Consider the following 11,507-nt stretch of genomic DNA (forward strand, 5'->3'; position numbering starts at 1 on the left):
CTGGGTCTGTGCGTGAAGGCAATGGGAGGGCTGAGTCTGTGCTTTCTCCCTGTCTAACGCTGCCATTTAGCAGCTGAGTGCAGCACCCCCATGAAGACATCAGAAGGGCTTTGGAGCTGGAGGGTCTGAGCAGCCCATGATGTGCCAGGAGCTGCCCAGGCAAATGCCCCAGCCCCAGACTGGGAGCATGGTGACGCTGGGGACACACCAACTGCCACAGCACCCGCACAAGCGAGGGCCTGCTGTCATCACGTGCGCTTTGCCTGCTTTCCTCCAAATCACAGAGAGTTCGTTTGCAGCTGGGTTGGGATTTAGAGGCCTCCCGTGAGCCACACATCTGTTGATCAAGGATGGAGCTGGTACAGGCACCAGTGTGTGCTGGGCTCATCCTCTGGTGGGTCTGACCTGCCCTTTCATCCGGTGCCAGAGGCAGTTCCTCCCCTGCCCTTGCTTTTGTGTGACCTCCAACACCTTCCTTGTGTGTCCAGCAAGACCTTAATGTCCTCCCACGGGAGCATCCTCAGCTCTGAAAGACAAGTCCCAACTGACCTCCACCTTGAAACCTCTGGAAGTCCAGGATTCACCAGGTGTGCCTGTCACACCAAGGGGAGCAGTGGCCAGAGAGGGCCAGCTGGTGGCCCCCAACACTGCTTATCCACACTTTGAGCTGTGCCCTGTGTAGAAGGGCCAGACCCAGACCCCAGAGCCAAACCTCTTCCCTCAGGTAGGTTTTGAACCGGGATGATTCCCAAGCTGGGTCATCTTGGGCAGCTCACGCAGGGCAGAGCTCAGTGGGTGGATGTGCCTGCAGACCAGGGATGGAGAGGAGGAGAAGACATTCCTCCCCACAGCAGCACAGTGTCTGTCGGGCGTCTGTCCTTGCGCCGAGTGTGTGCTGTGGCTTTGCTATGGAGAGAAGGCAGTGCCGCTTCCGTGTGGCTTCTTCCTGGTGTGGGGACACAGGAGACAGCAGTGAGGTGGCCAGCCCGACCCCATCAGGGTGAAGGACAGTCTCCCCGACATGGAGCACTCAGGCCGTCTATCCACCCCGGCTCTGTGGGCTGCAGAGGTCCATCGCTGCTCCTGGCCAAATTGCAAGGTGCTGGCCAACGTTGGGGGCTTCACAGAGGAGCCAACTGGGAGCCACACCAGCCCTTGTCCAGCAGCCACAGGCAACCCATGTGTGCCCAGGGGTGTCCCAGCACTGTGTGTCCCCGGTGTGCCCTGTGTATATATATCTGTATTCACTGATATATGGTGCATACCACAGGCTGAATGCATCAGCAGCTTCTCTCCCTCTGGGAGGTGTCCCGTGGAGCTTTGCCATGCCGTGTGTGTGCCGCTGTCTGAGGGCCCTGTGCGGCATCTTGCTTGGCATCTTATGAGCTCTGAATTTGTACTGAAGTGTCAGCAGCGGTGGCCCCCGGGGATGGGCCGTCTGCTCCCCTCGTCCTCGGTCCCTGTGCAATGGCTGTCTGTGTGAGGGGCTCCCCTGTTCTTGGCCTTTAACCTTCTCCAACTCTTTCTTCCAGATCTTTGGACCCCCCTCACTTATCCCTCAGATATTTACCCATGGAGAGCAGGTACCGTCCCACTGGTGTTTCCCTCTTCCTTCCTCACAGAGCTTTCTGGGGTCAGCCTGGACACCCACGGTAGGGTGCCAGGCAGGCTGTGGGGTCAGCCCACGCCTGGGGCCAGCGGCAGGAGGAGGAGGAAGAGGAGAAGGAGGCAGCACTCCCAACCCGGGCATTGCAGGGCACTGGAGAGCTTGGTTGCCCTGGCCCTGGCAGGGGGTCAGGGACTGTCAGTTTCAGGGAGAAAGCAGATGAATCTTTTGAACCAAACTTTGTGGAGCTCAGATGCTAATGCTGGGCAGAAACACTGTCCTTGAGGCCGAAGAAAGGGCCAGGAGAGATGGCAGGGGGCAACAGGGCAAATCTCAGCACCTCACATCTGTAGTTCAGAACACTCTGCTTTAGGCTGGCTCTGGTTTAACCCGGGTGAGCCTCTCCCAAGTCCAGGTTTGACCAGGCGCTGCTCCTGGAGAGCGGAGTGGGGTGGGAGGGAGGTGCAGGAGAAACAGGGGGTGAAGCTGCCCCTCTCTGCTCACGCCTCGCCGCAGCCTGACACTGAGCCCTCTCCTGGTGACCCACTGCCGAGGGGGCTAGGATGGGTTCCCGATGGTGCCACCCAGAACCAGTCCAGGCAGCCTGGCCCTGGTCAAGCACAGGGGCTGTCCCCACACCTCCCCACCTTCCTTCTGGGCGCTGCACCCCGCTGTAGGGCCAGGCTGTCTCCCCGCACCGAGGAGCACGCCTGTCCCAGCAAGGTCTCCCAGTTGTGCTGGTGGGAAAGGGGGACAGGGAGGCTGGACGGGGATTTCAGCCTCACGTGCTCTCAGCCCCTCCGTCAGAGACTGGGGGGTGTTTCACGGGCACCGTGGTGGTAAGTCTCTCCTACTCCACAAGCAGGGACTCTCTCCCCTCCAAGGAGGGTCCCCTCTTCCCCCTCTCTCAGCAGAGAGCCCGGGTGTCCTGCACCCCGCCAGCGCTGACCGGGTCTCGTCTGCCCTCAGCGGGACCAGGCAGGGGGGGCAGCATGGCGGCTGCAGGGAGAGGGGCAGGAGGGGAAGGGAAAGGGCTGCCCGCGGGCAGGGGGTGACTGGCTCTGCCCCTCTTCCCCTGCAGGCGCCGGAGCCGGAGCTGGGGGAGCAGTACGAGGCGGTCTGCGACTCTACCTACAGCGAGGCCGAGTCGGCCGCCGCGGAGGTGCTGGACCTGCCTCTGCCCAGCTACTTTCGCTCCCGGAGCCACAGCTACCTCCGAGCCATCCAGGCGGGCTGCTCCCAGGAAGAGGACACAGGCTCCGTCCGCTCCATCTCCCCACCGCCGACAGGCAGCCTCAGTGGCAGCAGGACCTTGCCCACCAACAGCAGTGAGTGCCAGCGGCATGTGGCGCCGGGGGGACGGAGGGGAGGAGGCACGAGGCCGGCGGGGACAGGGGATGCTGCTGCCCACCGCCCGGGAGGTGTCAAGCGTGTGAGGTGCTGGGCTTAGACACCTGGATCTCCAGCCAGGTGTCTTCTGTGGGTTTGTGGGGGCTTGCTCTGTGCCGGAGAGGGAGCCCAGCGGCCCGGCTGGTGCTGGGATGGCTGGGACTGGATCTCTGGATGTGGGCACTGAAATGGCACAGGCTGTGGTTGCTGGGATCTGGCCAGCATGGCTGATGCCACCTGCGGAGACTCAAAAGTCTTCACCCAGTTGAGCCAAACCCAAGGCCAAGTGCTGTGGCTGGGAGCACCCCGCAGGACACCCACCTTGCCCGGGAGCACTGCCTGCCCTCTCTGCCCAGAGCCTGTGGCCACAGGCAAGCAGCCCTGCTGCCCTACACCTTCGATAGCTTCTACCTTCCTCCTCCTCCTCTCCACTGTGCATCTCTCATTACCCCAATCCAGCCTGCAGCTGACAGGTTTGACCTCTCTGTAAAGCTCCCAGGAAGAAAAAAAGCCAACAGGGACTCTGTACTGCTTCTCCAGTGTCTGAGCATGTCCTGATCTCTGCAGCCCCACTAGCCAGGGGCAGAAATTGGGGCTGACGGGAGGAGGGAGGGCATAAGGCATCCGTCTCTTGGTGCTGGAGGTGGCACAAGGCTTTGGGCTTCACAGTGAACTTCCTCGCAGGTTCCCACACAGGGCAGGACTCCTGCAAACAGGTCTGTGGGATTAGATCTGAGGGAAAAGGCAAATGGTGTGAATTTGTCCCCTCCAGATCTGCAGGGTTTGTGATTTTGCCCAGGCAGGTCTGACCCTGCCCAGCCAGGGGCCTGAGCCATGGCTGGTGAGGGCAGGACCCCAGCCAGCCTGGACCTGAGCCACACAGCCCAGGCAGCAGCGTGACAGACGTGGGGCTCACCAGCCACCCAGGCAGCAGCCCAGCTCCGTGCAGAGGCAGAGCAGTGCTGTGTGCTGGGCTCACAGTCCTCACACCCCGGTCCCATCCCCTGCAGGCAGGGCAGAAGAGGTAACGGGCAGAGAGCGTCCCCCGGCTGTACCCAGCCCTCAGGCTGCTGCCTGGAGATGAGTTTTCAACATCTCCTGAGGGTGAGATGCTGGAGTTCTTCCTTTGGCTGGACTGGCTCCAACTGCCTTCTCTCCCAGAGACAGAATTGCAGCAGCCACGTAGGTGCCTGTCACATCCAGTCCTATTTGCCCCTCTTCCATCAGGTGTATGTGGACTAGAGACCCCAATGACCCTGCAGTGGGGCAAAAACAAGCCTTGCTCTGAGTTTCAAGGCACTAACGAGCCTTCCCAAGCCCCAGAGCCCAGCACCCCACAGCCTCAGTGCACTGAGCGATGGGCAGGGTCATACCAGCTCCAGATGCCCTGCCTGGCGCTGGGTGTGGGCATTGTCCATTCCCGGCCCTTCTCTCTTGATTGGTAATTGCTGCACTGGACAAGAGCCTGGCCTCTCCCTCTGCCCTTAGCCAGGTCTGACTCCATCCCCTGGAGCAAGGGGGAGGCTGCAGCCACCCCCCTTTGGCGGGTGTTTCTCAGGGCCCTCTCTCCCGGGAGGCAGCTCCCAGCATCACAGCAGAGCAAGTGTTTTCACCAAACTGGCCAGAGCTGCCCTCCCGCTTGCCAAGCCCTCCCTCCCCAGTGGCCAGAGCACCCAGCACCTCTGGGATGAGTCGGGGCTGCCCCTGCTCCCGGCAGGACCACCGTGCCCCCCCTGCAGAGGTGCTGGAGGGACCCCCGTGAACTCCCCACACATTCAGCTCCTGGGTGACAAGAAAGGAAGGACGGAAGGAAGGCAGGAAGGCAGGCAGGCAGGCAGGTGAGTGCTTTGCCCCAGGTGTAATTTTGCCCCAGGATGCTGGGGGCACTGGTTCAAGACAGCGAGGAACGGCGGGGGCTGCTCAGCCCTCGCAGCACTGGGAAAGCCCAGGAGGAAAGAGGTGTAAGAGCTGGGTTTCTGTCTTACCCAAAAATGTGCTGGGGCTGGGTCCTTGCTGCGGAGACCAGCGCTGCCCTGCCCTGGGGACATGTTTGGTGCAGCCAGGCTCCACCTGCCGATCCTTTACCAAAGCAGGATCTGCAGCAGTGGCTTCAGTCCCCACTGGTCTGTGCGTCTCCTGGAAAACGCCTGCGAGGGCTGTGGGCGGCGGGGAGGAGCATTGCTCTGGAGATGCTGCTTCTGCAAATGGCTCCTGAAGGCCCAGGCAGAGCCGAGAGGTTCAGCTGCTTGACACTGCAGTGTGGGGAGCAGCTCTGCTCTGGCTGCAGCATTTCAGCTGGTGTGAGGCCCTCCTGGGGTGCCAGGAGGTGGGAGCAGGCTCTGGAGAGATGCTCAGGGGGGCTGGCAGGCCTTGCCAGAAGAGAAACCTGTTATCTTTCCATGATGCTTCAAGTCACTCGATCTGCATCGCTTTTGCATCATTTTCTCCAAGGCAGCCTGCGTCCTTCTTGGCTCTTGGCCTGCCCTGGTGCTCCAGGTGAGGCTCGGCTGTAACACAGGGCACAAGGAGCTGAGGAGGCCCATCCTGGGAATAGTTTCGGGAACTGGTTAGTAAAGGTGATTCCTTAGTGCTCCTGGACATGGCAGTGCCTGGACGTCGTGCCAGGCAGACACCAGAGTGGGCAGGAGGAGTCTGGCATCTCCCAGTGGAGGCAGACAGCGAGCCCTGTCACCCACGGGGACACTGGGGTCGGGTCCATCCTGCCCGAGGCTGCCCTTGGCACGAACTCTGGCCCCAGACCACAAAGCTATGGGGGGAGGAGGAGAGGATTCAGAGCAGCCTCAGCAGATCTGCCACGGGCAAAGCTGCCAGAGCACAGGGGTGGGCTGTTGCCTGGAGCCAGGTTGGAGCCCCATTCCAGCAGCAGGGAGAGGGGGGGACAGGAAGGGGAGCACCTTCATGTCTGGCTCCAGGCCTTCCCACCCAGGGACATGCCCGTGCCCTCACATCTCCCCTCCAGTGCCCTGTGCTCTGTGGTCATCACAGAAAAGTCCACAGGGTGAGGCAGGGACTGGAAGAGACCCCCCGGGGGTGGGGGAGCGGGGCAGCTTGCTCAGCCCTGTCCCTCCTTCCTCCCACCCTCTCTGCCCTGCTTCTGCCCCACACACTTCCCACCCTGGCTCACCCCCTCCCCGCAAGCCCACCCCTCTCCTCACTGGCCATACGGCCCATGCTGAGCTCGGCGCTGCTGCAAATCCGGGCTGACACCAGGAACCAACAGCAGGTGTAGCACAGGAGAGGGCTTTCAAAATGTCTGGTTGCAGACTCTCTCCGATGTGACCCAGCAGAGATCTGCTGATTTCCAGAACAGCCTCCAGCCTTTTGCATTGGCTGCTGGGGCTTGGGGAGGGAAACGTTCTTGATGGGGAGGGTGGGGAGTGGAGAGGAGCATCTGTGTTTGCGTGTCCACATGATGGGGAAGGCAGGAGGCATCTCTGGATGGCAGTCACACCTTTCATCAGCCACCCGGGCTCAGTTGCCCCTGCAAATGGGCTTCCCTGAGGCTTTAATTGCTTGGTGTTGTACGAGAGGGGCCTCCCCAGCAGCAGATTGCTGCCTCTCAGTTTGATGGCATCCGTCTGGACCGACAGAGAGAAGCAGGTGCACCATCATCTGCAGGTCTAATGGTCACTCATGGCCTCTGCTCCACGCAGGGCTCTGGGGTGAAGCAACTGAGAGCCCTCACCCGTTCCCTTCCTACAGACACCCTCCTGCAACTGGCACCCATGCACAGCCCAGAGGAGCTGCTCTCATCACACACCCAGTCCCCGAGAGGGGAATTAGGTTTCGTCACTGTAGGGACACGTCCTAAAGAGGCACCAGCAGCAGCAATGCTGTGTCAGACACTGGCTGCTCGTTCTTTGAGGACAGCATGGGGGTTGAGGAAAGGGGTTCAGCCACCAGCTGAGGGCAAGGGGAGGTGCAGCGAGCTCCGTCTCAGGGGGGGCTGGCAGCCCCGGGGTGTGTGGGACGGCCGGGTGGGAGAGCCCTGACAGCCGTCACACCTCTGACAAGCCAGTTCCTCCCACAAACGCCCGTGTCACTCGTGCATTACGAGGCAATTAGCTCCCATTTGACAGACAGCGAGACAGATGATGAGCTGCCCTTGATCAGCGTTAAACAAAGCTTTGTGCCTTGCGAAGCCAGAGACTCAAAGCCCCAGTGAAACCTATTCATCTAATTGCCAGGCGTTCAGCGACAGCCACGGAGCACCACAAAGGGCTCCCCAGCCCCAGCTCCTCCTTATTACAGGCAGCACTGGGAATTGCTTGCTTAATAAACTGCTTGGAATACAGAGCTGAATATTTGGTGTCCAAGGGAGACAGGGAAGCAGAGGTGAGCCAAGCACAGCAAAAGGAGGCGAGAACCCCCCGTGGGGAGACCCCAGCCCAGCCTCCACCCAATGCACCAGTGAGACAGCAGGGAGAGCTCACACCAAACCAGCTCCTGCTCAAGCTCCTGCCAGTCCTCCCTGTGCCACCCAGTATCAGAGCATCCTGCCCTGGCATTCAACATCCTGTTCCCAGAAAGCCCAGGTGCCTGGCTCCTTATCCTGTGCCCAAATCTCTTCCAGGGAGGCCGGGGAACCCAGCTCTGCCTCCCTCAGGACTGGGCTGTCTCACCAATGGTTAAGACTTCCCTGAGAGCGTGAGCTCTGGAGGGCAGTGACCCTCCATTCTCCCTCTCTGCTGACCCCGTGATGGCAGCTCTGGCTGCCGGCCCCCAGCCCAGCACAGGAACCACAGCACCTGGAGCAGAAGGAGCCGGAAAAAGCCTGGCCTTTCAGGCCAGCTCAACCTTCACCCCAGCCACAGCCAGGCATGAGGCTTCTCCTTGAGAGCCACCAGCACCCCCAGAAACAACTGCCAGGGCTGTACACACCTTGTGCTCAAGCCCAGGAGCATTACCTGGGAGAGATACTCCACAAAGTCATGACAAAATAGCTGCCCTTCTGCCTCCAGCCTGCTTTCTATCTACTTCATATTGCTTTTTCTTTTCTTTTCATCACTAAATCAGAGAGATGGCTCCCAGGAGATGGCTGGGAACCCTGCTCCGGGAGACCCCAGTCCCCTGGCACTGATGTTCTTGCAGGGGGATCATGGTCGTGCTTAGCGGAGGAAAGACAAAGCGCCTGCACACCTCCGTGCATCGTGCTGACCAAATCCCCAGGGGCTGGTTCACTGTGGGATGAGTTTCCACAGCTTCTGGGAACGTCACGTAGAGCTGGCTTGTGAGGGATGGATGCAGACACCCTGCCTCCTCCTCCTCTGTGCTCGGTGATTGCCTGGTCTCTGGGTAGGAAGGCAGGTTCTGTTCCCCTCCTCTCTTGGCTGTCATGGCCTTCTCTTCTTGTGGGGAAAAAGCAGTGGTGTGAAGGCAAAAGAAAAACCAAACCAGGCCAGGAAACATTGTTCAGCCCGTGCGCGAGCGGCCGTAGCTGAGGAGCAAAGCACCACTGCGGCCCCTTTGCTAATCGTATCAGCCAGAGCTGACCCTGTACGGCCTTTGAGGAGAGAGACTGTTATCATTCCCTTCAGATTTTCTCCTTCTTTTTGACCTAGATTTCACGTTCCAGAAATAGCTTTCTCTGACATACCAGCAGGAAAGGGATTAGAGAGAGAGAGAGATTCTGTGTGTGTGTGTGCGCACCAGGGAAAGATTTCTGTTGCATGCTCCATCAGTGTTTGTAAGAGAAAAAAAGGGTATCTATATGTGTTCCATGATCTATTCATGTCTGTAGGACACAAAGAAATTTATGACAACAATTCCTCTCCACACTTACCTGTCCATTTTTCACCTCTAATCTTTTCCCTGTTATTATGGAAACTCCTCTGTGCCCAGACAGCACTCCCTTTTCTCCAGGAAGCCTGTACCGTGGCTACAACAACCCCCCTCTCAACTCTGCCACCAAAACCAGACCATCTCTATCCTCCTGCCTCAGCAAAGCTGTGCCTGGGGGTCTGTGCTGCCGGGTTTCAGCTCTGCTAGAGGCAGCCCCCAGCACAGCAAGCTCTGTCTGCTGCAGGCTCCCAGGAGGGTGGCGGTGGGCTTGAGCCCCACGGAAACGTCACTTGCCCGGATCCCCAGGAAGGGGGGAGCTGCACCCACACGTGATGCTGTGCCGACGCAGGGGAGGTGGAAGCAGCTGCCCATAGACTAAATACTGGGAAGTGAGCACGGCTCCAAGGTCCTGGCTGAGCCTGCCTTCTCCCAGCAGGGGCCATCTACAAAGGAGTGGAAAGAAAGGCGGCTGCCAGCATTTTCATTTGGCAATATGGTCAGAAAGCCAAGTCCTTCTTGTTGCTTTTACCAGCCTTGGTGGCAGGAAAGGGAGGCAGTAGTGCTGTCCTCGTGGGAGTGAGGGAGGAACCGAAGCACCAAGGGGTCTCTCGGCTCGGGCAGAGCCTCTGGGAGAGCAGCAGGGAGCCCGTGCATGCTGCAGTGCTCTGCCCGGGAGGCTGTGCTGGTTGGAGAGCAATGTGCTGGGTAGGGCAGACACCTAAGGTCTCTTCTGAGGCTGAGGGGCCTGGTAGCATCCCAGCACGCTGGCCCTGCTGCCATCCATGTGAACTGGGGGAGCACAGAGAAGCCCTGGTGCCAGGCAGTCACAGATGCTGCTCTGTGTTCCCTGCTGTCAGTGGCACTCAGCACCTCTCTGCATCTCCCTCGGTGGCCACGGGGCTCGTGCCGTGGCTGGAGCAGCCCAGCAGTGACGGGCAAGGGTCTCAGCCCTGGCAGGGCTTAGCACGTGGCAGGGCAGTGGGGCTGGAGGAGGTTTGGTAGGGCCCATGCAACCAGGCCTGGGCATTTGCAGGATTTCAGACATTGCAGCAAAATGAGGATTTCTGTGTGCGTGCTTCTCTTGTTCTGGGTCACTTTTCCTCTCCTTCGCGCTTTTCCGTTGCTTTTTCCATCTCCTGAGCCACAATGCGGGTATTCCTGAGGACGGAGGAAGAGATGAGCTCAGAGGTTCACAGAGCCAGGCACAGTGTGGCCGAGGGGCTCTCAGCCCAGCGCTGCTCCCTGCTCCCCACCCCGAGAGCAGCTGAGCTGGAAACGAGTTGTCTCGTTTTCCTTGGTAGGCAGCGGAGGGGAGAGGCCCTGGGCTGCACGTCCCAAGTCTCAGGGCTGCCTCTGGTGACATCCTCCTTTGGCCCCACTTTGCTGCTCTCTTTCCGAGAGCAGAAGCAGCACACCCACGGCGATCCCATCGCCGAATGCCAATGGTGGTGGTGACCCAGCCCACCCGCCGGAGACGGCAGCGCCTGAGCCTGGTGCGGTGCTTCCCCACGGCGCTTTGATCTCTCCTTGCTGCAGAGCAGCCCTTCTCCACCCAGCACCGTGCGCCCAGCGAGGCGTAAATAGATCAGAGCATCCAAGGAGTGATGGTACCAGCGAGGAGCCAGGGTGGCACACGTGCCCCTGGTGGGAGACACGCGGTGACACCGTGACCTGCAGAGCCACAAGTGCTGCCCCAGGGCCAGCACTCTGCAGGCAGCACCCCACGGCAGTGTCCCCGCCACGCTGGGCTTGTGGGCATCCGTGCCCCCTGTCTCGCCTCAGCCTGCTGCACAGTGTGGCTCTGCCCTCCCAAAGGTCTCCCCGGGCCCCGCAGCCCGGGGGAGCCTCAGGCTCCGCTCCCCATGTCTCAAGGTGGGGCCGGAGGGATGGAGCTGGACCCAGGGTGCCAAAGCTGGCGTGGCTCTGCCCGGGCAGGCTCTCCCTGCGGCCCCACAAGCTGCACCAACCTCACATGTCCTTCTTCCACCGTTCCCCCTCAGGCAGCCTCGTGGGGAGGCACAAAACACAGGCAGCAAGGAGACGCAGCACCCGCTGAAGGGAGGCCCAGCTCCCTCTCCCGGTGCCCGTCAGGACGGAGCTTGGCCAGCAAATCTGTCCCCAGCAGCAAACAACCCCCCACCCCCCCAGGGCAACATCCCCTTTTCCCTGGTTCCTTTTCCATGAACGTGTCTCTGTGCTGGGGACTTCCCTCCCCCTAACACTGCGCTCTGCCCGGGGCAGCCGGTGGGCCGGGCACCCACGGGACCATCGCCCACAGCACCCACACCCGCCACCCAGCTGGGGGTCCTGGGGACCCGCGGGACCATCGCCCACAGCACCCACACCCGCCACCCAGCTGGGGGTCCCGGGCACCCACGGGACCATTGCCCACAGCACTCACACCCGCCACCCAGCTGGGGGTCCCGGGGCGCTGGGTGCCGGGGGCGGTGGCAGCGCAGCGGGGCTCTGTCACCCCAACCCACTCCCGCGTGGGGGCGTGTGCCGGGGGAAAATGTCACCGTGGCACCCGCGGCCGTGACGAGGAGACAAAGCTCCCGCGTGGGGGGGGATATGGGGAGGCGGCGCCGGCTTTGTTCAGCGCCGCCGGGCCCCCCCCCGCCGCTGCCACGCACGGGGCCGCCGCCCCCGCCGCCGCCGCTTGTCCCCCGCGTGGCCAACCCGCCCCCGCCGCCGGGGGCCCCCGTGACCG

The 11,507-nt window shown here is 61.2% G+C and overlaps 1 protein-coding gene across 4 annotated transcripts in view; it reads left to right on the forward strand.

The window, feature by feature from the left end:
- The window catches only part of DLGAP4 (discs, large (Drosophila) homolog-associated protein 4), a 195,501-nt gene that overhangs the window by 120,770 nt on the left and 63,224 nt on the right, over positions 1–11,507 (forward strand). For 3 of the 4 annotated variants that reach the window (XM_014937571.1, XM_014937568.1, XM_014937572.1), the window contains 2 exons: positions 1,533–1,583; positions 2,688–2,934. In XM_014937571.1, the coding sequence (XP_014793057.1) occupies positions 1,533–1,583; positions 2,688–2,934 (298 nt within the window). The remainder of the gene's footprint in view (positions 1–1,532; positions 1,584–2,687; positions 2,935–11,507) is intronic. The other variant, XM_014937569.1, reaches the window with a different exon arrangement.

The sequence above is a fragment of the Calidris pugnax genome, unplaced genomic scaffold (assembly GCF_001431845.1).
Source record: "Calidris pugnax isolate Ruff unplaced genomic scaffold, ASM143184v1 scaffold83, whole genome shotgun sequence".
Lineage (NCBI taxonomy): Eukaryota > Metazoa > Chordata > Aves > Charadriiformes > Scolopacidae > Calidris > Calidris pugnax.